Source organism: Halichoeres trimaculatus, unplaced genomic scaffold, assembly GCF_033239565.1.
Source record: "Halichoeres trimaculatus isolate MK-OKI-2021-1 unplaced genomic scaffold, fHalTri1.1 fHalTri1_scaffold_13, whole genome shotgun sequence".
Classification (NCBI taxonomy): Eukaryota; Metazoa; Chordata; class Actinopteri; order Labriformes; family Labridae; genus Halichoeres; species Halichoeres trimaculatus.
Genome location: NW_027437191.1, coordinates 10,400,712 through 10,427,499, shown reverse-complemented (window position 1 = coordinate 10,427,499; position 26,788 = coordinate 10,400,712). Strand labels below are relative to the sequence as shown.

Genomic DNA, 26,788 nt, shown 5'->3' with positions numbered 1-26,788 from the left:
TCTAAAATTAGTAATATCAGTAAAGTAAGTCTATATGGTCAGAAAATATACATTAGTACATATAATATACATAATCTGTCCTGTAGTAGTTATATCAGACAAAAAAAAACACCTTCAGCTGCAGTTTACAATTCTACCATTTCATTAATTAATTAATTCAACAGACGCAATTGCCCAAAGCGATGTAAAACACGTGCAAGAATATAAACAGAGGGAGAAATCTTAGTTACTGCACCAAAGTGCTTCAAGTTATGTAGCTGCAGGCGCAGCCATGCTGCATAATCTGCAGTTCTGTCTTGGAATTACCTTTTTTATTTATTTATTTTTCTTTTTTGAATAAAATCTCGAATTTATACACAAATTATAAAACGTAACACAACACAGTAGCTGTCTACTTAGTTTTATCTTTAATTTGCCTTTTTTTTTTTTTTTTACAATTCAATTTTGACATTTAGTAGTAAATATTGTATCTCAATCAAGTTCAAAGACATCATATCGTCATTTGTTACATTTCTTAAAAAATTTGAATTTTTCACCCTAATACCAAAACTTGAAGACTGTGTTTTCATTTAAAGAACAAATACACGTTGAGGTGGAGAATTATGCAATACTTACATTTTAAGATTCCATTCATATGCTGCAAAATTTAGATTATTAAATAAAAATTAAAAATCCAAGATCTTTTCTACGGAATATATACGTGTCTGGTAGAATGATGAACGTAATTTTTTTTATAATTATTATTTAGTATTACTTCGGGACTAAAACGACCATTTCTGATTTGCCACGCAGACAGATGTGTAATCAACTTGTTTGCTTTGGGCTTAAGCCTATCGACACAACGGGTGGGAGCTTCTTAGTTCATAGACGATCTTTGCAAACGTCAAGCAGCTATACATCGGCCGTTAGCTTATGGAGGGTCTGGGGCAGCAGCGGTGGTATCCACTGACAATATCTGAACCACCAGCAGATTTCACCATGACCCACTTCATTTAAACGCTTTAGACTCAGAAATCAACAAACAGGAAACTAAGACACGACAAACAGCCAATTACTGCGCAGACAGTTGTCATTATTCGTCCACCGGAGCTCCTGACAGCGCATCACCATCACAGACAGAACCGGGCAGGTATGTCTTCCTCCGCCGCTCGAGACTCAGCCGTTAAAAAGAAGCACGTTCGGTTCGCCAGCATGGAGGACGACGACGACAACGACGACCAGGAGGAGGACACCCTGTTTGACAAGAGGAAGGACACCGGGAGGGGGTTGAAGAGTGCGCTAAAGGCGGTGAAGAGAACGGCCAGACCGGGATGCGACGACCGGGTGGAGGTGGTCGGTGGAGGGAGGGGTGGATACGGAGCGTGCGGCCGCTGGATTGTCACCCTGGCGCTGTGTGCATCTTTCCTGGGCTTGGTAATGTTAGCAGAGGCGGTTACCTCAAACCTGTGCTTTTACACTGGAATAAACCTCAGATGTCAACATTACTAAACCAGGGTGTGAGCTGATTAAGCCCTGGTGACTAAAACTATCTGGTTTAGTGTTCAGAATAACACCAACTATTTTATCTTAATGATTTAAAGTAGCTAAAATTGTACAAATGCTAAGTTTCAATGTTAGCTTCCATCACAAACACTTGTTTACTGTAAAGAAGCTGGTTCATAACCAGGGTAAACAGGTAAGCAGTGAAATAATGAGCTTTAATGGGGTGATTAAATGAAAATCAGACTTATTACCTGCATACTTTATGTTATTTGCAGGACTTTTTAGCCTGAGTTGCAGTAAACAGTAATGTTTCCTGACTGAATTCACAGGTATTTCTGATGCACCTGTAAAACAGCTCTGTTAGGTAAACACAGAGATGCCAACAGACACTCTGGTCATCCAACTTCCGATACAGAGCCGAGCTTCCTGCTCTTTTAAAGTCTCCCTTTCAGTCAGCAGCAGGTCGGTTGTAATATGCAGGAACAAATGCCTCAGTATCCTGCACAGACAGGATTCACAGAGCTGTCAAACTTGCTTTTCAACCGTGATATCCGCATCAGATTATGGAGATCCATCAGCATACACCTGTTAGCCCGCTTACACCTGAGACAATAATTATTTTTTCTTCATCATTTGCTCTGAGGACACTAAAACACACACACACACACATTGGCTTTGTTCTTTATGTAACATCCTGGTTCACTTTTTTTCAGTTACAGCACATGTAAATAAAGCAGCTCTGACAGAATCTACCTAAAACACATTGCCACAAAAACAAAACAGGCTTTTTATGCTTTCCCTGCTTCAGGTAGTCAATCAAGGTCACATGAGTGATCACGTAATGTTGTTTTTCCTGTTCAGTGGAGCAGAACTGTTGTGAGTAATCAGAGGTGAATTCATGGAAGAGGAGGCAGAGGCAGCCTTAAATGACCGAAACATACGGTGTCTGAACTGCTCTCTCCTTGTTACAGGGGATGAGTATCTCTGTCCTCGGACCCACCTTCGAGGACCTGGCTGTGAACGTGAAGAAGAACATCAGCAACATTTCGTACATCTTCGTGGGCCGCTCTGCCGGGTACATCGGCGGCTCGCTGTTAGGAGGTCTTCTCTTTGACTGCATGAACCCTCACCTCCTGCTGGGTAACCTTTCACACACATGCTGGAAACAATGAGAGTGGATGTGTCTCTTTATAAACTGCGGCACAGAGATGTTATCAGATATGAGGCTGGGTTAATAAAAGATATGAGCTGTGCTGTCTTTGTCTCCTGACTGTGATCTCTCTGCTTATCTGTCCTTCAGGGTTATCCATGCTGATCACAGCCTTTGGGATGTGTGCCATCCCTTTCTGTAAGCAGGCTCTGATCCTCACCGTCCTCATGTCCAGCATCGGCATGTCCATGGGTGTTCTGGATACAGGTAAGAGGTCACCTAATGGGGGGTATCCTAACAAGGTCTGCACCATGTGTGTGAGAGTGATGCAGAGGAAACACTTTTAGAGTTGATCCCGAGAAACGTTCTCTACATCCTGGAAAGCTTCAGCACATCTTACAGAAGTTTTTCATCAGCGTCATTTGTTTTACAATACCAACACCTCACGTCAACTAGGTGTGGGTACTGAATGAGGTACTTCCATAGGTACTGACCAAATTCAGTCAAGAGTGACTGTGAGAGACTGGAAGAGGAGGCAATTCTCCATGCTGGACATGAACCCAGCATTGCAAGTTTATATGCTGAAGAATAATTATGTTACGATAAGATACGATACGACGGTATGATATGATACTATTCAATACGATACAATACGACACGGTACAACACGATACCATACGACACGATACGATACGACATGATACAACACGATACGATGTGACACGATACGATACGACACGATACGATACGACACGATACGATACGACACGATACGATACGACACGATACGATACGACATGATACAACACGATACGATGTGACACGATACGATACAACACGATACGATGTGACACGATACGACACGATACGATGTGACACGATACGACACGATATGATACAACACGATACGATACGACATGATACAACACAATTCGAAACAACACAATACAACACGATATGATACGACATGATACGACACGATACGATACGATACGACATGATACGACACGATACAACACAAACACAATACAAATACGATATGACATGATACGATATGACACGATACGATGCGACACGATACAACACGATACAACACAACACGATACGACACGATACGACACGATACAATACAACATGAAACGATATAGTTTATTGTCCCCCTTGGGAAATTTGTTGAAATTGAAAAAAATTGAGATATTATGATTAAACAAATTAAGATTTTTTTTTTACCACATAAACACAAAAAAATGCCAAAAATTGGTACTGTTAAGCACCGATACTGCTTGCCATGTACCAGGTACTGATAACATATAGTTTCAAAGGTGAAAGGTACCCATCCCTGAAATTGACACAGACGGGGGGAAAGAGCCACAGCCTTTACATCATGCAGGAGAGAGAGGACCTAGACTCCAGTGTTTTAAGAAACTTAATTTTTATTAAGAAACTTAACAAGAACTTTTTTAACTCTGTCAATCTCCCACCACCGGTCGGTGTTTGGGTTAAGGTGGCAGCAATGTCTTCAGCAAAGACCAGTGACCTCTGTCCCCAGCCGCTTCAGCCAACTCTTCTGGGGGGATACTGAGGCGTTCCCAGGCCAGCTGAGAGATAAAAGCTGTGTTCCACTTCAGGGTCTACAGCCCAAGAAGGCTGCAGCGCACCGAGGACCCCGGCCTCTGTAGCCTGCAAAGGCCAAACTGAATTGAGACGGTCTGGTCTACGAAACGTAGTCACACAGCGCCACACATGTAAACCAAAACCTCACATCAGAAATAAGACGTTTTTTACTATTAACTTTTTGAATACTCTATTATTTTCTTTGTCGATAGAGTATAGAACCACCATATGCATGTAAGAGTTAAGCAACAACAATGTACATTTTCAACATTTGATCAAGCTCTGGGGAGGTGTTGGATAAAAAAAAGTTTAAAATGGTAAAATGCAAGCTGTTTTAGTTTTAATTGCTTTTTTTAGAATACTGAATTGATTGATCTGTTGTTCGAATTCCCTGGAAAAAAAAGATAAAAAAACACCAAGTAAGTTTTATTTTCCCTAGAAAGTTTATATATGAATATAATATTTTTCCATAAAGAGAGGATTTTTAAAGAAGAACTGTTTTTCCTCAGTTTATTACTTCTAAAGAGCCTAAACAACAGGTTTTTCTACAGTAAAACCAAATATTATCTAATGTTTAAAAAAAAAAAAAATCAAAGTCGTGTCCATCATCCACGATGTTTACGCTCAATGGATCCAAAACACATCGCCAGGGAGGGGTCCATGAGGCAGCTTCACATGCTGCCTGAACCCCCTCATCTGTCCTCTTGATGTGGAGGAGCAGTGGCTCTACTCTGAGCCTCCCCTAGAAATCTGAGCTCTGAACCTTGTCTTTGAATCTGAGCCTAGACACCCTGCAGAGAAAGCTTGTTTCAGCTGCTTGTTTTTTGCAAAGTTGTTCTGTTGGTCACTACCCACGGCTGGTGACCATGGGTGAGAGATGAGGGTTGGAACAAGAGAGCCTTAGCTTTTGGCTGAGCTTCCTCTTAACCCCAACTGACTGATATAGTGTCCACATCACCCCGTCTGTCAGCCTCTCACTCCATTTTCCCCTCACACATGAACAAGACCCCAAGATCCTTGAACTCCTCCGCTCCGCTTGGAGCAAAACTCTCTTCTGACCCAGAGTGGACAGTCTTCCCTTTTTGGACTGAGAACCATGGCCTCAGACTTATAGGTGCTGATCTTCATCCCGGCTGCAAACCCCAGTGAGAGCTGGAGATCAGTGTTCGATCCCCCCAAACTGACTCCCTCCTCCACTTGGCTGTGCCGAGAAATCCTGTCCATGACAGTGATGAACACAGTCGGTGACATTGTAGTTTTTTTTTTACACATTACAAGAAATTCAGGTGTTATTTGTGTCTTTTAAATCCTGAAAAAAGACATTTTTCTGAGAACACGACTCGTGTTAAAAGTCTCAAAAGTCTCAAAAGTCTCAAAAGACAAAACTGAAATAAAGGTTTATCAGGATCCCCACAAAGTTTTTCAGGATTAACTTAAAAAACAGTCCTCCACATCCCCTCAGGTGCTCTGCATGCTGCTGAGTTATCAGAAATACAGGTGAGATCTGTCATAGTCAAACAGAGCTGCATTCCATTCAGGTGAGTCTGTTTCAGGAACCTGCAGGCTCACTGGGTCACTTCCCGTCACCTGTTCTTCCTCATTCTTCTTTCACTTTCAGACCTGAAGAGGTTACTTCAGGTCACCTGTGCAGGAAAGGTCATTATTTCTGACATGTTTTCATATCCCAGGGCCCTGAAGTGATGGATCACTCACAGCATCAGTTTTTTGTCTTTTTATCTGACATCAAAAGGCCTTATTCACTAATAAGTGCGTACAATGTTCCACGTTTACGCAAAATCTCATGACACGTTCACCAGCCCTTTTTCTCCTCATTTTTTATTCTTCTTCTGTCTATGTTAGTGAATCAGAATCATTCTAAATTGACAAGCGCGAGCCTGCAACCTGCAATTAGCATACTACCACACCCCAAGTCATCCATATAAGTTCATCTGTTCGACGCCACAAAAGGAGGCGCCACAGACCTTGACATCTGCGTTGCCAGCGTCAGCCACACATCCCCCTTCCCCCTTCCTCCTTCCCTTTACTGGGGGTCTTTACAAAGCGATCAGTGATCAGCTGGGGCTCCTGAGTGCTGTGTGGGAGATTGCAACAGGTATCCAAAATATAAATGGCTCATATTAAAACAGCTTCTGGAAATTTTAAGTAGGGATGCATGATATATCCTTTTCAATTTTGGTATCAATATCAGTATCAGCCGATGTTGGTCATTTTTTTAAACATATCAGTATCGGCCGAAGTGGACAGATATTTACTCATTAGCTGCCGGCCATTTTCAGAGCATCTTGAACAATCTTTCAAGCTCAAATTATATTGTTTTCTATGACCATGTAAACACCAACACAACTTAAGAGTAGTGGGCCCTCTTCTTTTATGTCCCTCTTCCTGCTTTGATCCAAAAAACAGACAAAACATACTTTATCGATCGCGTTCATCTCGAGCGCTACATCCTTTGATCCTCTCCATGGTGTTCTTCTCTCATGATCGCACCACGCTTTCTCTCTGAACTACCGCGACACATCAGTTGTGTCAATTTTTTTTTTTCCAATTTTGATATCTGCCAAAATTTATGTATCGGTGCATCCCTAACTTTAAATATGTGTGAATAGTGAAGCTGTGTGCGCAATCTGCTGAGGAAATGAATAAAGTCATGAGGAGAAGCAGTTATTTCATGTCTTCATTCATTTTTTTCTGAAATGTGCTTTAAGACTTACCTCAGTCAGAAATATTGTATTTACTAGGCCTGCACAATATATCATCTGAACATCGCCATCGCAATATGCGCATGCGCAATAGTCACATCGCGCATGTGATGCGACTATCGCATTTCCCCCCATTTATTGGAGAAATGGAAAAAAAGCAACTGAAATTGAAACCTATTTTGTACAGAGACATGGCCTCCTGGATCCCTTTCATATACAGCAATCTTCATCATCCACGGATAAACCCCCTTAGCCTGGATTTAACGGTATTATAGGAATACAATGGTATCATTGTGAGTCAACCAAATTCTTTCCAAACAGAGCTATTCAAGTCATCTGGTGAAAATTATTATTCTTTTTCTAATATCGCAATATATATTGCAATATATCGCAACCCCCCAAAAAATCGCAATGTCAGTTTTTTCCGATATCCTGCAGCCCTAGTATTTACCATACCCAACGATTTAAATAACACCAATACTGACATTTTAAAACATACATTGTGATATTTTGGATTACACAAATTTGTGCATACCCACTGTTTGTAAATGAGGCCCAGTGTTCCTAAATGTAATTTCTGATGGTCTCCTCTGCTCCTCTGTCCTCCAGGTGGTAACGTCCTCATCCTGAACACGTGGGGCGAGCAGGCCGGCCCTCACATGCAGGCTCTTCACTTCAGTTTTGCAGCAGGAGCGTTTGCTTCGCCCATTATCGCCAAGTTAGTGTTTGGCCCTGGACTCACGCCCTCTAACTCCACCCCTCCAGTCATCCCAGAGCAAACAACCAAAGCCCCCGACACCCACACACTCATCCACTACGTCCACAGCAGGACCAGCACGCTCAAATCCATGTGGGCCTACATCGTGATCGGCTGCTTCGTCTTACTCACCTCCTTACTCTTCTTCATCCTCTTCTCCCGCGGCAGCAGGTCACGTGAAAAAGCTCGCTCGGCGTCAGGGAAGCCTCTGGTGGCCAAACATCACCTTGCTCTAATCGCGCTGCTCTTTTTCTTCTTCTTTGCCTACGTGGGGGCTGAGGTAGCGTACGGCTCCTTTATCTTCACGTATGCGAAGGACTACGCCGGCATGCCTCAGGCTCAGGCCGCAGGGCTCAACTCTCTGTTCTGGGCCACGTTCGCCGCCTGCAGAGGGCTCGCCATCTTCTTTGCAGCGTGCATGTACCCAGCTACCATGATCCTGCTCAGCCTGGTGGGCTCCACCGTGTCGTCGCTGCTCCTATGCCTCTTCAGCAGAGAGCGTGCTGCGCTGTGGATCTGCACCGGGCTGTACGGGGCGTCCATGGCCACCACCTTCCCCAGCGGTATCTCCTGGGTGGAGCAGTACACCACGGTGACGGGTCATACGGCGTCCGCCTTTGTGGTGGGTGCAGCGCTGGGTGAGATGGTTCTGCCTGCTCTGGTGGGTTTCCTGCTAGGGAAGTTTCCGGACCACCCCCTGCTCATGTATCTGTCTCTCATCACTGCCACCTGCACCTCCATCCTCTTCCCCGTCATGTTCAAGCTGGCCACAGCCCCCAGCAGTCAGAGCAGGAAGCCCCGCGCCAGGGGCCGGCCCGACACAGACGACAGCGAGTTCCGTCAGGCGCTGCTGGACTCAGGAGGCAACGAGGAGGAGGAGGACGAGGAGGGGGAGCAGGACAACGAGGCGGATCAGTGGAACGATGCAGACTTTGAGGTCATTGAGATGGACGACGCGTCCAGTCTCATCAGCTCGCCGAGCAAAGCTTCCTCTCCTCCTGACACTACGGGGCTCACGGTGAGCTCGGCTGCCTCCAGCGCCCAGCTGACAGAGTCTGTGGGGGGGTTCTCTGACACGGTGTCTCTGGTTGGAGACTCTCCCAGACGCAAACTGCTGCTGTCTCTGGACAGAGAGAAGAAAGACTGAGAGCGCCCCCTGCTGTGATACCCACAGAGTGTTTACAGAGCAGAGGATGATGGGGGACGGACCGACCCCTCAGACACAGAGCGGACTGGGTGACTCTCCATCTCGTTGTGAACATGTTGTCGTTGATTCTCTTTCTGGACTCTGTTTGACCTTCTCTCCTCCACACAGAGGTCAAAGGTCACCAGGTTTCCAGGTTTATTAGGATTCAGTGCCTTGCTCAAGGGCACACAAGCAGAGAGGACAGAATGACCCAGGGAGTTTTCCTCCTCATCTTCGTTCCTCCATCCTGCTGCCATGAACAGGTTTTAAAATGTGACTGGATTTTTGCACTTTGCAGTGACGACGGGGCTTGGAACAGTTTTTCTTCTGGTTGCACTTGTTTTTGTAAAGATCAGATTTTTGATTGTCTGGTTTTTGTCAGGTAAATCATTTTTTAAGTTTCTGATGAGGCTGAGAGTTGAACAGACACTAACACAGCTCTGGTCGAAGGTTATTTCAACGCTCTTTCTCACTTTTCTGTTGCTTTACTCTACGAACTATTCGAAGGAGTCTGTCAGCGTGTGATCGGACTCTGTGGCAGCTTGGTTTGTTTCTGCTCCTCTGAAGCTGAAACAGAGAAACTCTGAATCCTGGTGTCAAACTGCTTTAATTTAATAATGTTCTAGGTGTGATTTTAGATTAATTAGTAAAATGTTTTATGTCAGTGTGCATCAGCCGGTTTAATGAAATCAAAGTAACTTTTTAAGCCCTGAAATAAAAGATGAGCCTTCATATTACAAAAGGGACATTTGCATTGATAAAACAGTAATGGAAATAACATACTTCATGAAAAAAGTGCATTTTTTATTTTATTATATTATATTTTAACATATTATATATATTATATTATATAAAAATAATTAACAATAGATGATTTGATTACTTACATAATCTATTACTGCATCTATTACTCAGTGTTAAAAGTCTGAAGTGCATCACGCAGATGGTAATTACTTAATATTACAAGGAGCTGAAGTTGGTCCCACTGCTGCTATGGACAGGACAGGACACAGCATGGGGGGTCAGGACCATAGACTGTAAGAATCCAGAGCATGGCACCGCCTTTTACCATCGTACAGTTTTGAAGCCAAACTACCTCCAGTTTGAGGCTCTGTCGTCTTGAAACCAGAGCCTGCACAGTAGCAAATCTGTGTGGAGCCAGGGCACAAAAACAAGTCTTATTTATATTTCTCAAAAGTCTACTCTCTTCTCGGCTCTCCTTCCTGACATATCTTACTGAAAAAACACAAGAACGACAGCTGCCAACCATCGTTAAAGTAGACTTAAAACCCTGTTATTGACGTCTATGAGAAGTGGATTTGAACACGATGCAGCCCAGTAATTACTAAATATCATCCACATACGGATGTGGGAAATATTTCTATGAAGCATGTTTATTTTTTAAAAGTTTGACCCATAGACTGTATAAAACATGGATGTAGTCTTGCCGGCGTCACCGGTCTGTTTCTGAAACAGAAAATGAAGCACATCGGCTATAGTGGCCACATTGGTAGTGGCAGGGGCATCGCCTACAGCTATAGGGCGCCTGTCGATTCACATGACCCTCAGCTGAGCCTCTGATTGTGCAAGCTTGTGATCTTACTATCCTCTAACTGGCCGAAATAGAAAAAAAATTCACCCCCGTACAGTGGGTGCCGATAATAAAATTAGCGACTCGAACAGGTGATGTAATTTTTTTTTGTTTTTTTTAAGGTCTATGGTCAGGACCCCTGGAGGATTACTAAACACCGCTGAGGGGTCGAGAAATTCCAATATCAATATCTATCGAGAATGACATATTTATCCATTATTCTGACAACATAATAAAAATAGAGGTTTTATTACGTATAGAACTTCTTTGTTGAAGATCTCTGAGGAGACTCAGCCAGGATAAGAACAGTGTCAGTGGGCGTAGATTAATTCGGGGAAACACAGCAACATGTCCACATCGGTACTCTCAGTTTTCATAGATGAGTTAAATGAAGTATGTTAAACCAGTTTGTTTTTGGATTGGTCTCTTGGTGTGTTCCCACAGCAGGGGGTCACTGGTTTCCAGCACCAGTACTTTATGGGGGGTTACAGATTCAACCCTAGTTTCTTTTCTCTGAATGAAGCAGTTTGACATGAGTTCATTGTTTCTCTGACACTTTGAGCATTTTCTGTGTTTACTGCTGATTTACAAAGAGGTCATGCTGAGCCGTACCAAGTAACAACAGCAACAGCAGCAGTCGGATCACTGAGTGAGACTCTGAGCATTTGTCAAATGTTGATTCTGTGTCTTAGGTTTGTTTTTGATCAGTTTTGTCCACGTATAATGGGAAAGCTGACGAGAGACGAGACAAGATGTTGAGCAGCGACTGCAGCCTCTGTGTGTGAAGGACTTTAGCCTCTGAGCTGAGGCAGTGCTAAGTTAAAAAGATGTGACCTCCCTGGTTTACAAACACCAGATCTGTTTGACAGAGGAGACTTTTGAAGCCATTTGTGAAGTTTACAGCTCACCCTGCTGATGATTTGTGTGTGAAACGATGTCTGTAAAAAAAGATCTTTCTGACAGAAACAGATTTGTGTGTGTGTGTGTGTGTGTGTGAAAACCTGGACCCGGTGGTGGACTCAGAGGTTTTTCCTCTTCCTGTGCTGTGTCGTGTTTCCTCTGATTCCTTTGGTTACCTTCAACTGAATCATGAGCTGGAGACATTTTCATACATTAACTTTTTTATTATATCAATCTCAAACCTCCACCCACAGCAACGTCCATTAAAAAGAAAGAAAACACACCTCCTTCATCTTTATATCTTTACATTTATACAAACATACAGGCCCTGTGTGCGGCTGTCAGAGGGGCTGAGGGGCGGTCTGAACACATTCTGATGAGTCTTTTTTCTTCTGCACAAAAAACTGGAAACGTACACAAAGCCATGAACACACGAGGAAATAATACTCTTCATGACATAAATTATCAAAATACAGTATTGCAACAGTCCCAGGTGATTTAAAAACTGAAATGTTTCCAGTTCCGATAGAGAGAAAGTGAAGAGTCAGATCTGCATCCTTTCACTGCCAGAGCTGGAGCTTCTTTTCTGTAACGCTAACGTTGATGAGAGCTGTACAGGTATTTACAAAAAGACTGCAGCGGATATAAAAACGGTGGAGAGTCAGTTAGTGGTTGGATGCTGTCTGTCTGAAGGAAGCTCCTCAAAAAGCCACGACAGGAAACTACAGTCAGGTCTGCGTCAAACAGCAGGTTCACTCAGCCTGGAGCAGATCGTGGAGATGGCAGCAAACAAGCATAAAGACAAACACGAGGAAGAGGAGGAGGAGGAGGACAGAAATACTGAACAACATTTACAGGATGGGGGTCGATCAAAGCACCATTTCAACATTTACAACTGAACAGACGATGACACACATAGAGGTGAAGAGGAGGGGGGAGGGGGGGCAGCAAGTAGCACCAAATCAGAGGATCTCCAGGTCCAGGAGCCAATCAGAACTGCTCCAGCAGCTGTCGGAGGTAGGGGGCCTTAGAGAGCTGTCTGTGGACCCGGGACAGCTTGTAGAGGACGGGACAGTCCAGAGACACACAGGGCACCTGACGCTCTGCACAGCCGCTGCAGTTCTTACAGATCTGAACACACACACAAAGATAGAAAAGTGTCAGTCAGGAAATATCTGTGCACAGATGAGGAAATGATTCTCAGGAACAGAGCGTCACTGTGGGAGCGTTAACTACAGTAACATTAAACCACACTGAGATCCTGAAGCTTCTCCCTGCTGTCTCCCTCACTGAATAAAGTTTCATATTAAAACTATGAGAAGATGGCGTTTCCCACAGAATGATGCTGAACCTGTCAGGGGAGATTACGCCCTATTCATCACCCATGCCAAGGAGGTGATACAAGCTGCTCTGTTTTCTCAAACTTCAGTCTGAACAATGAAAAACTCTGAAGAAGTTTCGGAGCAGAAAGCTGAGGAACAAGCTGCTGATCTTGACCTTGATGTTTCAGGTCACACCACCTGTGTGGTTTTGGTAGCTCAGCCTGTTATTCCACATGTTTGATCACAATACAGTGAAGTATGCCTGCAGGCTGCTACTGTCTTCCAGAGATATCCTCAACTTTGTAAACTCTTCAACCTATAAACTTTTGAAAAACGGATGGAGCTTCAAGTCTTTCTGTCATGACCAGGAGATAAAGGGGGAGGATGGGGGTGTTTAAAATTAGACTCAGGGTTAAAAACAGTGGAACTGCCCTTTAAAACCTCAGAGTGATGACACACTGGATTATTTTGGAGAACCAAAACTGCACGTGAAGCATGTGTGACGTTCAGACCTGACTGCTGGGTGGAGGCAATGTGCTGACTGAAGCAGCTGAGCTTCAGGAATCAGTGTGTTTTGTGAAGGAGCATCATGGGATATGTAAATCCTCCCCCAGCCTCTCACCTTCAGCAGCTGGTCCTGCTGGCTCTCCCACTGCCTCATGTCCTGGTGGAGAGTGACAGCCACTCTCTGAGGCTCGGCGCGGCACCGCGAGCACACACCCAGCTGGGTCAGCTCGTCACACACGGGGCAGTGGAGCGTGGTGAAGTACTGAGAGATGGTTCCTTTTCTGCCCGCCTCCTCTCCACCCAGCGCTGAGGAGCAGGACGCCTTCTGGACCTGGGGGGATAAGTGAGGGGAGAGTCAAACTGGGAACGTGATGTAACATTCATGCAAGAGCTGCACAAACAACCACTGTTTTATCGTTGCTGTGCTTCAGTCTGAATTCTGGGTGTAGGTATAGGTTTAAAGGCCAGATTAAGCTACTGTGCATTTTCTTTTTCTCTGATTATGTCTCTTTGTTAAAAAAAGGTAAAAAACTACATTTACCAGGAATAAAATTATGTCTCTTTCTTTAAATGCTGTTAAATATTGCCAAAATAACATTTTACTGTCAGTTTACATAGTTTCATCTCACTCTAATCTCACTGAAGTGTGTGTTCATTCATTGTAAGGCTGTTCTCAGCTCCACCAGCAGGTGGCGTATGTGCTCTGTCAGAGTGAGCATCAGTGTTGACACAAAGACTGAGGCGGCAGCAGCTCCACAGTTTAATGACACTCATTCTGTCCTCTGCAGGAAGCAGCAGAGAGATGTTCTCCACATCCTTTGTTCCCTTTCTCCTCAATGATTGTGGGCTTTTATTTTGACGGGACAGGAAACAAACCATCCACCGGCCTCCACAGTGAGCTGATTGCAATCACAGCTACTGATTGTTTTGGATCAAACTGGTTCTTTCATGCTGACACAGGTTGAACAGCTGACTCAAACATCAGACTTCTCTCTGGCTCACCCGGGGCAGCTCCTGGTACCAGCTGAACACGTCCACGCCGATCAGCTGGAACATGCGGGCCAGCGGCGGCAGAATCTGCTTGGTGATGTAGTAGGTGGCGTTGAGGCGGAGGCTGGCGTCCTGCAGCACCTCCATCGGCCGACGCACCAGCTGTATGAGGGGCACGCCCGGCATCCCGTACACCACCACGTAGGGCACCCGCTCCCCCACCCGGGGCTCCAGACGCCGGTCGTATGCCATCATCCGCCTGTGAGAGGACAGACAGGTTCAGAATGTTGGATGGAGTCAGACTTCAGGTTGAAACGAGCAGCGAGCACAAAGTTCTGCTCAACAGTCATGATTTATATTTGTGCTGCAGAAAAACAGAGCTCCACATCAGAGAAGCTTCCTGCTGCTCATGAATGAGGCTGAATATTTCCCTCTGAAATCACTGCTTCCCTCCATCCATTAAGAGCTGGGTTGCTTAGCAACAGACTCAGGTACTGTACATGCAGCCAGACAATGAAGCGCTGTGAAGAGGGAGTAATTGGATTCACACCGACTACTGTTACTGTAGTTCACACGGAGCGCTCTCTCTGCTGCTATCCCCACACACACACACACAAATACACAAACACACTCACACACTCTCATACGTTTAGACACATCTACACACAAACACATCCATCCAATTAAAACTCTGCTCTGGCTCTTTGTGTGCAGACTGAAAGATAAAATATTAGTACTGGGAAGAATAAAAATAAACAAGAAGGACATTTTAAGTAGTGACGGACCAATTATCAGTGGGGCTTATATATGGCATTTTGGGGCATATCGGCATCGGCCTTTTTTTTTCAGTCCAATGGCCGATATGAAACCAATTCAAAACTGTGTTGTTCCGGCTCTGAAATTAATTGCATTACATGCCTGTAAAAGGCTGCACAAACTAAATTCTGTCCAGTTATATTGCAGTTACATAGAAATTTTGGAAAACTTTATTTACTGTAGAAAACTTTGGCTATTTATTTTTTAAGTTTTTATTTAACTTTATAAAACATGCTGCTTTGCCTGGGAGCTGTTTAATGAAAATATATGCTTGAAGGAATTTGAATGCAGTTAAGTGTTGGAGTTTGCATTGCTCAAAATTTCTACACCAATATTTTCACTTCGACTGTAAATGAATATCGGCTTCGAATATCGGTCATCGGCCACTGTGCCTACTAATAATCAGTATCAGTATCGGCCCTAAAAAATCCATATTGGTCTATCTCTAATTTAAAAGGACAGTCATGAAGTTTACAGAACCAGTGATGAGGAGCAGACTCTGTGCTCTGGTTGGTTGTCTGTGTGGAGAGTAAAAGCAGGTGGACCATAGTCCAACCAAGCAGCAACCCCTGGTCTAAGAATATAAGGCAATGAAGAAGTGCTAAAATCTGCTGTTTCTAGTGTTGGCTTGAGGCTGGCTCAGGAAGTAGCTGAAAAAAGACGTTTTCACAGGAGAAATTAACCTATTTACAGTCTGGTTCAAAAAACGCCTCCTGTCTGAATCACTAATTTCATCAACAAACACTGTACGGGGGTGGGGGAATTTTTCTAACTCTGCCATTTGGAGGATATTGAGATTGTGGGCTCACCCAATCACAAGCACAGCTTGGCTCACGTTGCTGACAGGCGCTCTATAGCTGTACTCGAAGCCCCTTTCTTTTTCAGTTTGGCCGTAATACTTGATTTGGTTTCAAATCTGTTTCAGAAACAGATGGGTGACGTCGGGCAGACTACATCCATTAATTATAAAGTCTATGAGTCTAACGTAATGACAATACTTTGAGGTAAACAAAGCTGCTCACAGGAAAGGACGTCTTGGTTTTGGCTAACAAGAACAGCTGCACCAGAGCATCCGTGAAGCTTTCCGTCTCTCCCAGAATCAGTGGTATCACAGTCAGGCTGCAGCTGATTTTACTGTCATCACTAGTTCCTAATTAATGCTGTTTTCAATCAAAGCATCCTCACTGTGTAACCAGCAAACAGGCATGATGGTTCTAAAACAAGGTCAAGATGCCTGCAGAGTTTTTATGATGAGCAGCAGAGAATCATTATAACAATGACCAACACAAACCTGATCTTCAGTTAGTGGTGCAGGATTCCGCCTGCTGGACAAGGACACATTGTTTTCATTTTGAGCCCTGACAGAGTTATGCTTTCTCCACACAGTGAAGCTCAGCAGGTTTCTCCTCCTCTCATGTAAAGTCAAACAGAGTTGATGAACAGAGGAGATAATTTTACAGCATCATTTACTCCATCACTGCTGGAGCCCTGCACAGGCCTGAAGTGCAGCATGATGGTGACGCTTGGTGTTTCTGCTTCTGAATAAATTAAGAGACAAAACTCTGGCTTGATAATCAGTGAAAGTGAATGGAAAAAGTTTCATCAGCTGGCTCTACAGACAGCTTTAGGGTCAGTATAATCAGAGAACTGAGTCCGTCTTTCGAATAGATCTTATTTTGAACCTTTTTCTGAGAATCTGTGTCTTCTCTTTCTCACACACACACCTGGTGAGCTCCAGGGCGGGCACGCAGGCCCCCGGACGGTACGAGCTGCTGCCTCGGTACTCCTTTGCAAAGGTGAGATCCTGCATGCTGGCCCGGCCGTCCAGGACCTTCACACACTGATGCTGCACGTACTGCTTCACCTGGCTGATGTCCCGAGTCTCAAAGAGCAGCTTGATGGAGCGCTCTAGGATCTAAGGAGACAAACAAGAGACTGATGAAGGAATCAACAAGAGAGAAGGAGAAGAGGAAAGGTCTAATCAGAGAGTCCTGTGAGAAAAAAGCATGACACATTAGAGCTAAAGCAGAACACATTATGATCTATGTGTTAGAGTAAAATCTAACTCTAACTTCAGATTTCTAGTCTGGTAATCTGAATGATTATAATTAATGATGGAAACAGGAGCAACTCTTTGACTCTGCAGCGTGCAGACACAAAGCAGCCTCTCCTCTCCTCTGATTGACACGTGTGGAGCTGTCTGAGTGAGTGAGAACGGGAAGAGGAGCTGGCTGGGCTCTGATTGGTGGAGAGCGTCGTGATTCAGGACGGGGAGGGGGGAAGAAGGAGGGTTGGTTTGCCTGTTACCTTGGAAACAGCGGGGCAGCCGTCGCGTCGCACCGTCTCGATCCCTTTGGCATCAAACACGGGCTCCTTCTGGTCCAGACTCTCGTACATGTAGCCCACGTAACGCTTCTTAGTCTGCAGCACACAGGGCAGGTACACCTGGACAGACACACACACACACACACACACACGCACAGGGGTTAGTGTCAGTCTGCCAATTTTTCTCTCCTGATCTGCACATGTAAACACATTCAGAACTAATTAGTGTGTGTGTGTGTGTGTGTGTGTGTGTGTGTGTGTGTGTGTGTGTGTGTGTGTGTGTGTGTGTGTGTATTTTTACCTTCTCAAACTTGAGTTTGACAGGTTTGGGGTTGGTTGCAGTCACAGCCTCTGCGATCTCGTTGCCGATCTTGAATGCCTGCTCTTTGGTGGCTCCTTTCAGCAACACAAACATGCTGCACAGACACAAACAGACACACAAGTTATTTTTACGTTGAGCTGCATGTTGCTCTCTCCTTCTTTCTGTCTTGCTAAGTGCAGCACTCTGAAAACCCTTATAGCCACACTCAGGTTTACACAGAAACACACAGAGTTAGTGTGATTTTCTGTTTCATTATCCTGAAGCTGGTAGAAATAGTTGCATGTTTGTGCTGTAAAGTCAAACCTCAGCTGTTTCCTTCATTCATACAAATTATCAATAAAACTAGATCAGTGTTGGAATGTTAAATATCAGCTGATATTTTGAGCCGCCTGCTGAACTCTTCACGACCCCCTCTCGTCTCTTTTAAACCTCCCTGTGCAACAATGTTTCAATAACTCAGAGAAACAAAAGTAAGAGTTGCTTCCTGCAGTTAGAAAATCACACTTATCATCTTTTTATAAAACTCCACAGGAGCACAAACTCCACATGACTGCTTAGAAAACAGCAGAAGGAGCCTTTAAACTTAGAATTAATGAGTCCCTCAGAGCAAGGAGTCACAACAATAAATCCTGAACCTTGATTGTGGAGATGTTTGAGCTCTGACAGAGAACAGTGGAGGTGTTAAAGAGGATCACGATGAGACAGAGAGACGCAGCTTTAGACTGACACGCATCAGTCTGTAAGCCTCACTCTGGTTCATGTGTCACTGATCAAACATGAGAGAAATCATCAGCTCACCTGTCAGTGTCTCCATACACAACACGAGCTCCCCACTTCTTGGTGTCATTGACCATCTTGATGGCTCTCTCCAGGGTCTCTCTGGCTTTGTGCACGATGCTGTCTCCAACCTGGGATGACAAGTCAGGCATAAGTAAATCCACAGGGGCACAATTTGGCAGAGAAGGTTTCTGTTCTTTTGGAGATAGACTGCATGCTGTCTGAAATGAACACATTATTGTACTCTGCAGACAAAGCACAAAGTATATGTGAAATGCAGACAGAGTACAGATTCTCTGCAGACATATTACAGTGTCTTTGGAGACAAAGCACAGTCTCTCTGCAGACACAGTACAGTCTCTCCACAAACAGGCTACAATATCTTTGCAGACAGAGCACAGTACCTCTGCAGACAGAGAACAGTCCCTCTGCATACAGATTACAGTGTCTCTTCAGACAGAGCACAGTGTTTCCGCAGACAGCACAGTCTCACTGTAGACAGAGCACAGTCTCTCTGCAGACAGCACAGTCTCACTGTAGACAGAGCACAGTCTCTCTGCAGACAAAGCACAGTGTCTCTGCAGACATAGCACAGTGTCTCTGCACTCAGAGCACAGTCTTTCTGCAGACAGAGTACCGTCTCCCTGCAGACAGAGCAAAGTCTCACTGCAGACAGAGCAAAGTCTCACTGCAGACAGAGCAGTCTTTCTGCAGACAGAGCACAGTGTCTCTGCAAACAGAGCAAAGTCTCACTGCAGACAGAGCACAATCTCTCTGCAGACAGAGCAGTCTTTCTGCAGACAGAGCACAGTCTTTCTGCAGACAAGGTACAATCTCTCTGCAGACAGGGCACAGTCTCTCTGCAGACAGAGTACAATCTCTCTGCAGACAGAGCAGTCTTTCTGCAGACAGAGCACAGTCTCTTTGCAGACAAAGCACAGTCTTTCTGCAGACAGAGCACAGTCTCTTTGCAGACAAAGCACAGTCTTTCTGCAGACAGAGCACAGTCTCTTTGCAGACAGAGCACAATCTCTCTGCAGACAGAGCACAATCTCTCTGCAGACAGAGCACAGTCTCTCTGTAGACAGAGCACAGTAATCGTTGATGAGCTCACCTCCACGCTGGGCATGCGTCCAGAGTAGTTGGCTGCTGTGTAACCGAAGGTGACGTTTGCGATGAGCTTGAGTCCGAGCTGCCGGGCGTCCAGCAGTCTCATCAGGGCCTTGTCCTCCTTGTAGGTCTTCATGGACTGCTTCACCATGATCCTGGTGTTCAGGATTTCCTCCAGCATGCAGGGCAGGACTCCTTTACGCACCGAGGACTGAAAAATCAACAAAACAGAGATAAACAAACAAAAATGTCCTGACCTAGAGCAAATTTAAATACAGAGCCAGAGAAATAGAAAACATTGGTATACCAACACTAAATGATTGTCTTCACTACAAAAACTGAAATCTAAAAAACTGTTTGTCTTATTTTTAGTGAAACATGTCTTGTTAAACTTAACATGAGCCACATTTATCCAGAAAAATGTCTAATTTCATGATATTTAAAGACCAATATAAAGCCTGATGCAAACATCAGGTCCACTTAATGTAGAAACAGGAAACCTAAATCTGACTATGAACAAACCTGATCACACTGTGCCTTTAAATAACCTCAAAACACACCAGTGTTCACACACTGAGGCTGAGAGTGAGAGTGAGCCTGTGTTTGTGTCTGAGCCTGTGTTTGTGTTACATAATCAGAGTGTGGACTGGAGCCAGAGCGTGTGCAGAGATGACTGAATGAATAAAAAAGACTGAATGAAAGGAAGCCGAGCATGAAGTGAGCTCTCTGCAGACACGTTTGTTCTTCAGAGCAGATAATCATCGTTCAGGAGTCTGCAGAAGCAGTCTAGGGGATGTTTCACGCTCAGGATGAGAGTTCCTACAGGACGTGTGTGAGTTTAAGGTGAGAGGTCAACAGAGAGTGGGGTCAGAGGGAGCTTACCTTGACAAAAGCGACCCCGTTTGGTGACACGGTTATATCGTTGCGGAGCTGGTAGAGGAGCTCAGGAGGAACCCGCAGGGAGGTGCAGCCAAACTTAAACTCATCAGGCCTGAAACAGACACAGGAGAGGGTTTATGTCATCCTCTACAGGGGTTTCTGTAACACAGCTGGGGTCTTTCCCTGAATTTATTTTCTTGGACATTTTCAACTGCATCAGATACATTTGATCCCATTATACATTAATACATTCCCATTAGTATGACAAAAAAGAGTTACAATGTTCAGCTGGTCAATTTCCAGCACAGCTCTCTCTTCTCTTTTGTCTGCAGCTCAATTAAATATGTAATAGTTTAAGTTTTCACTGCCTGCTTTCCTCATTTCTATGGAGCCCATCTTCCCTGGGATTTCTGTGTGCATCTCACTTTGTTTATAAGCACATTTATTGGAAATTTTATTGGAAATACATCGACATGAAGAGTCATTTATCTCTCTATTTTTTTTCTCCTGTGCATTTAGACTGTTCTTTGGCATAACAGATTTCTTAAAGTTGTTTTCATTCACTTATTTTTTTGTTGACATCTTCAGACATTAAAAGAAGCGTGAAACACTAAGGGGAACGTGGCCCTTTTAGATTACCTGTTAACTGTAGTTAGCTCGAAGCTCCTGCTTTGCTGAAATCAGAGGTATGTTGCATCTCACTATGCACAGCAAACTCAGTAAATGAAACACCTACTATAACCCTCCCTGTCATTCAACAGAGGAGCCCGTGGCCGCGGGAGAGAAAAACCTCTCACTCACGGAGTGATACTAGCGACACTTTTTAACTTACAGTTGCTAGTTTTGCCTACAGGCGCTCAGTCCTTTACAGAGTCTGAAAAGTCACTGAATCTAGTGACAAAGTCAATGGGAAGCACTGGGCTGCACCGGCTATAAGCAGAGAAGTGATGTGCCTCTCATCGTGTCTCTTCGTCCTGGCAGACTACCTGCGTTTGTTTATATCTGGCACGCTGCGCGCGGACTGATACACTAAGTGGCGAGCGCCTCGTAGCCAGCTGTGGCTCTGCAGTGGAGGTAGCGCCGTTTTACGACACGATGAGAACTAGATCCTTATTTAGCGGTGTTTTTGTGTGAAAGTAACGTGCTGAAAATTCTCTAAATAAAGCGTGAATGCAGACCAATATCAGATTTTTTCAGTGGGAGTTCGTTTATTTGTGTTTTTGGTCAAGTAAAATATGGCCCCGTCTGAGTGCAGAGGAAACCGGCAGAGGAGCAGGGAGGGGGTGTTTGGTGCGAGCACCCTGGGCTTCTGCTGCACAAAAACACTGCTGTAGGGGTAATTTCTGCCCTAAACCTTGTGATAGGACCCAACTTGTTCCATCCCGGAGGATCACTTTAAAACCCTAAAAGTAAAAACAGAGTGGAAGTTTAAAACATGAATCCGTTCCCAGAGGATGATGGGTTTGTTACAGGAGGAACATATCCCTCTGTGTCAGAGAAAGACAGCCTGTAACCATAACGAGGCCTGCTTCATTCAGCACAGTCTCTAAATCTATGAAGTGTCTGAACTGTTTAAACAGACCTACATGTTACAGACCTACAGTCTGGGATCATCAAATCAATGAATCCTGTAAACCCATCCTGTGGTTAGCTCACAGAGCTCAGTCCTCATATAGCTGCACAGTGACTGAGTTGGACATTAAAAGCTAATAGTGACATTTAAAGGTCTTTAAATGAATCAGACTCTGCAGACTGAGCTCAGACTGACTCTGTGGTTCTGTAACGTGGTTTTTAAGTCCTGCCCTGCTGAAACAAAGAGCATGAAGCCTCTCCTTACTGCTTCTACCTTGGAATATTTGACGTATAATGCTGGAAAGAGGCGGTCATGGAGCCTGCTGTTGCTATGCAACAACAGTAAAACCCCTGAAATACATCCTAACAGGAGCGCTGGCTGCTCTGAGCTGAGAACACCACGCAGCGCTCTGTGAGTCTGCTCTATTATAAATAATGAGAGGAGACGCTCCGAGGCAGCCTGGGCAGGAGGGTGTGTGTGCTGTACTTACGTTCCCTGGCTCTCCACCTGGCCCAGGCAGGTGGAGTAGCAGTAGTTGTAGGCGATGACGATGGAGGGGTACAGTGACTGGAAGTCCAGCACAATCACAGAGTTACTGTAGAAGCGGGACTCGGGCTCCATCACCAGAGGGATGCACTGTGGTGCCCTGGCCTGGGCTCGCTGCTGTATGCTGGGAGTCACAGGGATATAGTTCAGAGGCTTGGCCACACGCAGCATCATGGACTCCACACGGTACTGCAGGGACACACAGCAGGAGCAGGATGAGTTTACACTCAGTGAGGAGCTTTCAGACATTATTTAATCTACCTGCTTGTTTTCTTGTCTTTATTCATGTGATGCTTCAATTAACTTTGACTCTCTTGTTGTAAAACAGTTTTTGTTCCTGCATGGTAACAAATAAAGACTTTGCAGCAGCTCATGATGAGGTTGTGTTTTCCACTGCAGCTTGTGTATGAAGAAGATGACTGGTGAGATATTTCAGTCTGGACTAAGTGACAGACTGATCAGAACTACTTTGGTATGACTGAAGCTTCAGCACAGACAGCTGCAAAATTTTTGTGTGTGTAAGTGTGTGTGTATGTTCTGGTACCTGAGAGCCTCGGGTCAGGACGTGGTAAAACTGAATACCAAACACTCGGGCCAGCTCGCTGGTTCTTCCGATGATGTCGTGCTGCTGGAGGAGCTGCATGGTCCCACGCACACGGCTCACATAGTGGTCCACCATCTTCCACCTGACACACACACACACACACATATATATACACGCGTCAGCTTTAGATGCCACAGTTTGCTAGCAATGATCCCAAAGGAAAAAGGGAGGGATCTAGAATAATCCAAAGTGGATGCGTGTCTCTGGTTGTGTCTTTTACCTGTACAGGTCGGTCTTGTGGTCAAACCAGTCAGACAGTGTGCGAGGACTGAAGGCGGGGAAGCGCTGGTGGAGGACGTGGAAGGCCACGTTCTCAAAGGTGTAGTTGTTTAACGTCACCTGGAGGAGAAAAAAAAATGTATTTAAGGACATTTCCTCCTCAGACTGACTTTGCTCCTCATGTCACTAAACAGGCTCAAAGGTCCTGCTGGAATTGACCTATGACTAAGTCCCGCCCACAAACAGGAAGAAGCCAATCACAATGCATATAGCCTTTTAAATACACTCGGACATTCTCTGCCCATACGTCAATTGGAATAAACTGCAGAAGGTGGGAATTCGTTTGGTTTTATAAGGTCTTTTTGAGATCTTGAATCCAAAAATGCTCAAACGGTGTTCATAAGGTACATGCAACTCCAACACACAGTATCCTCAGAGGTTCGGTGAGTATCTCAGTGTCTTCTGTGGATATAATTGTGCAGTAGACCACAACATAAACTCAACATGAATAAAATGAACAGAGATGTCTCCATCTTTTCTAAGGTAAGCTGACAACATGTTGTCACTCTGCTGGAAAGAAATACAAAGTTATCTGAAACCATTTAACGGCCAATGCAGTCTGACAGACGCTTTGGGTCTCTGTAGCATTAGCTTAAGTTAGCCTACGGTGAGCGCTTCGCTTGGTTGTTCATCGTGTCTCTTTTTTCATTGGAAGTTCATTGGCCTGTTTTGTTCTAGTTTTTGTTCTTTGGTGATTGTAGATCATTGCTAGCAGTTGTCGAAAGGGCTCTAGTTAAACTAACGTTAGCATCTAATTCCGTGTAAATGCTGTAGCACCTAGCTATCAGAGGCACATAAAGAGGGTAAAAAAGAGGTTATATTTTTCTCAATGCTGATCCTCTAACTTTTTGTCTAAGATAGTGATGGCAGCGAGATGCGGTTTATCACTTTCATAGCGTCAGAATCTGTAAATTTTGGCGAGTAAGTGAAGCTTTTTATTGACCTTGATGCGCCCTTCTATCATCTAGTTTAGACCCTTTTGGTGACTTCTAGATAATACGTGATCTGTCTCCAAAAATCATCACTAGCATCCTGTGAAATGTCTCCTACCGTGTTTCCTGCCATAGCGCCTGTCACTGAATGTTCATTATTTGTTCGAGTTAGTGGAGGGGGGGCGGCTTGGAAAAAGGGTTAATAAAAGGTAAAGCTTGTTTAAAGGGTTTCTATTTCATAATTGTGTGAGATCCTGATATATCAGCCTGCACCTTTGGGTGGGCAAAAACAAGCACGTCCAATGGATAAACTCAGGTGATTGTACTGCAGCTTGTTTGTGTCTGATGGTGCAGCTTTAAAAGTTTAGGTAACATTTGGTGATTAATAAAACTGATGAAAGCCTGGGCCAAAAGAAAGCAGACCTCCTGAGTCAACGTGCCAAAGGCTCCTGTTAATCCTTATATAACTGAAGGTGATGTGGTGTTTATTTTTCAGTCCAATGAAGTGACTCTGTGTCAGGAAGAAAAGATGCAGGAGAAAGTAGGTCACTGACTGATCCTTTATGATGACAGACTGTGTGTGTGTGTGTGTGTGTGTGTGTGTGTGTGTGTGTGTGTGTGTGTGTGTGTGTGTGTGTGTGTGTGTGTGTGTGTGTGTGTGTGTGTGTGTGTTCGTGTGTGTGTGTTAGAGGAAAGGGTGGAGGTCATGCCAGGACACCTGCCTCAGTTTTCATCACCCTCCACAGGTTGAGGCAGATGCGCCCGATGATGCTGATCTCAGTCATGGTGTCGGATCCGTACTCGTCTCTGTCTGCAGTGAAGCGGTTGTCTTTGGAGTCACCTGAGGACACGAACAGAGCCAGACAGACAGAAAGACCATCAGAGAGGCGGAGGAGGAGGAGGAGGAAGAAGAAGAAGTAAACACATTGGGAGTCATTCAAACAACACACAGAGAAGCCGTCAATACACATCTGTGCTCTCATTCATTCATACTAAATAGAGCTGGGATGATATGCTTTTCTCCAGATTCGATTCTTTTACAATTATTGGGGTGCCATTTTGATATAAACTGCAATTCTTCAATATTTCCCATTTGCTATTTTTAGTTTACTTTTAAACACTAGACCATGTGAAAAACTTGAATGTTGATGATAATGTGTACAGGCTACAGCAGGAGCCATATTTTCCCCAAAAATGCACATCACAGGTGATCTGTGATCTGACATCTCAACTTTTTTCCAACCAAACTTATAAAAAAAGACTAAAATGAAGGACTAATATTTAAAAAAAAATCAAAAAAAATCTTGATTTAAAATGGTCAAACAAAAAATCCCAATACTACGATACAATATTTTTTTCTCTCGCCCCAATACTTAAACCAGAGCCGTACATGATTATGTTTACAGTGCACACACACACAAACTAACTCAGTGTCAGAGTGATTCTGATTTCAGCCCTCGAACCGTCTCATCCAATCAATGACCTGTATTCACTCACAGAAATCCCTGCACATGTACAGTATGCAGCACTGAGCTGAACACACTAAAGAGTCAATAAATGGATCATCTGGGATGTGGAACAGGAAGCCAACCAGCAGCTGGAGCTCACAGTATGGATCATGGTTCAGTTAGAATGTGTTAACACAGAATCTAATGAGAGATAACCAGAACACTGAGCCCTGGAGGAGCCTAACAGCTCCACTTGACCTGTCTCCATCACACAGAGGCTTGTTTTTCCCTCCTCTTAGTGCAAATGGTTTCAGATATGTGGCAGAACAAAACCAAGACAGAAAGATGAGTGGTCTTGAAAAAGATCAAAATATTTAACTTAATGAGAATAAAATTTGACAGAGAGGAGAAAAATACACAAAAACTGAACAAAAACAAAGACTAAGACAGGATAAATTATGAGCGAGTAAAACGACATTCAGAGTTCAGGATTTTGCACAGTCCTACCTGGGATTCGTGACAGCTGCTGACACAGGTCTGCTCCGAGTGCAGAGGCCCGCTGCAGGAGGTAACCCCAAGACCGCATTTGCACCTCGTATCCTACCAGGATGTCTGGGTCAAATCTGACGGGGCACACATAAGGAAGAAGCGGAAATGGAGAAAACGTGTTTACATTTACACAAACAACTCAAAATATATTTCTTTCCTTTTTCAAAAAAAAGAAAAAAAGAAACAGTAACTTGGACTCTTTGTAAACTCTGGATGTTCTTACAGCACAAACACAAACACACCTTCTCATGATGGTGATCAACTCCTGGAACAGCCCCTTCTCATCAGCCGCGTATGTCACCTTCAGCCCTGAGATGCCCGACCTGACCAGCAGGGGCGCTGTTCTCCTGTGACCTGCTGGAGATATTTAAACCCTCGCATCAGATCAGCACTGACTCTCAGAAATGTC

At 44.3% G+C, this 26,788-nt stretch overlaps 2 protein-coding genes across 4 annotated transcripts in view; one reads left to right on the top strand and one right to left on the bottom strand.

The window, feature by feature from the left end:
- Window positions 1-847: 847 nt before the first annotated feature.
- On the top strand, window positions 848-11,648 carry mfsd4b (major facilitator superfamily domain containing 4B). Its single transcript, XM_074685888.1, has 4 exons — window positions 848-1,413; window positions 2,454-2,622; window positions 2,783-2,899; window positions 7,576-11,648. The coding sequence occupies exons 1-4, from the start codon at window positions 1,132-1,134 to the stop codon at window positions 8,868-8,870; spliced, it is 1,863 nt and encodes a 620-aa protein (XP_074541989.1). The 5' UTR covers window positions 848-1,131; the 3' UTR covers window positions 8,871-11,648.
- Window positions 11,625-26,788, bottom strand: part of rev3l (REV3 like, DNA directed polymerase zeta catalytic subunit) — an 85,147-nt gene continuing 69,983 nt past the window's right edge. For 2 of the 3 annotated variants that reach the window (XM_074685885.1, XM_074685887.1), the window contains exons 18-32: window positions 26,622-26,736; window positions 26,338-26,453; window positions 25,105-25,223; window positions 23,392-23,510; window positions 23,112-23,253; window positions 22,512-22,756; window positions 20,452-20,560; window positions 19,574-19,780; window positions 18,481-18,590; window positions 17,662-17,776; window positions 17,343-17,480; window positions 16,760-16,950; window positions 14,232-14,478; window positions 13,345-13,560; window positions 11,625-12,531 (exon numbers count right to left, since the gene is read on the bottom strand). In XM_074685885.1, the coding sequence (XP_074541986.1) occupies window positions 12,391-12,531; window positions 13,345-13,560; window positions 14,232-14,478; window positions 16,760-16,950; window positions 17,343-17,480; window positions 17,662-17,776; window positions 18,481-18,590; window positions 19,574-19,780; window positions 20,452-20,560; window positions 22,512-22,756; window positions 23,112-23,253; window positions 23,392-23,510; window positions 25,105-25,223; window positions 26,338-26,453; window positions 26,622-26,736 (2,330 nt within the window). In that variant the 3' untranslated portion in view covers window positions 11,625-12,390. The remainder of the gene's footprint in view (window positions 12,532-13,344; window positions 13,561-14,231; window positions 14,479-16,759; window positions 16,951-17,342; window positions 17,481-17,661; window positions 17,777-18,480; window positions 18,591-19,573; window positions 19,781-20,451; window positions 20,561-22,511; window positions 22,757-23,111; window positions 23,254-23,391; window positions 23,511-25,104; window positions 25,224-26,337; window positions 26,454-26,621; window positions 26,737-26,788) is intronic. The other variant, XM_074685886.1, reaches the window with a different exon arrangement.

Bases quoted from the DNA above. Each gene is read 5' to 3' on its own strand.
- mfsd4b (XM_074685888.1), top strand. From the start codon at position 1,132: ATGTCTTCCTCCGCCGCTCGAGACTCAGCCGTTAAAAAGAAGCACGTT. The intron at 1,414-2,453 runs GTAATGTTAGCA...TCCTTGTTACAG, and splicing joins GTGCATCTTTCCTGGGCTTG to GGGATGAGTATCTCTGTCCT. The intron at 2,900-7,575 runs GTAAGAGGTCAC...TCTGTCCTCCAG, and splicing joins CATGGGTGTTCTGGATACAG to GTGGTAACGTCCTCATCCTG.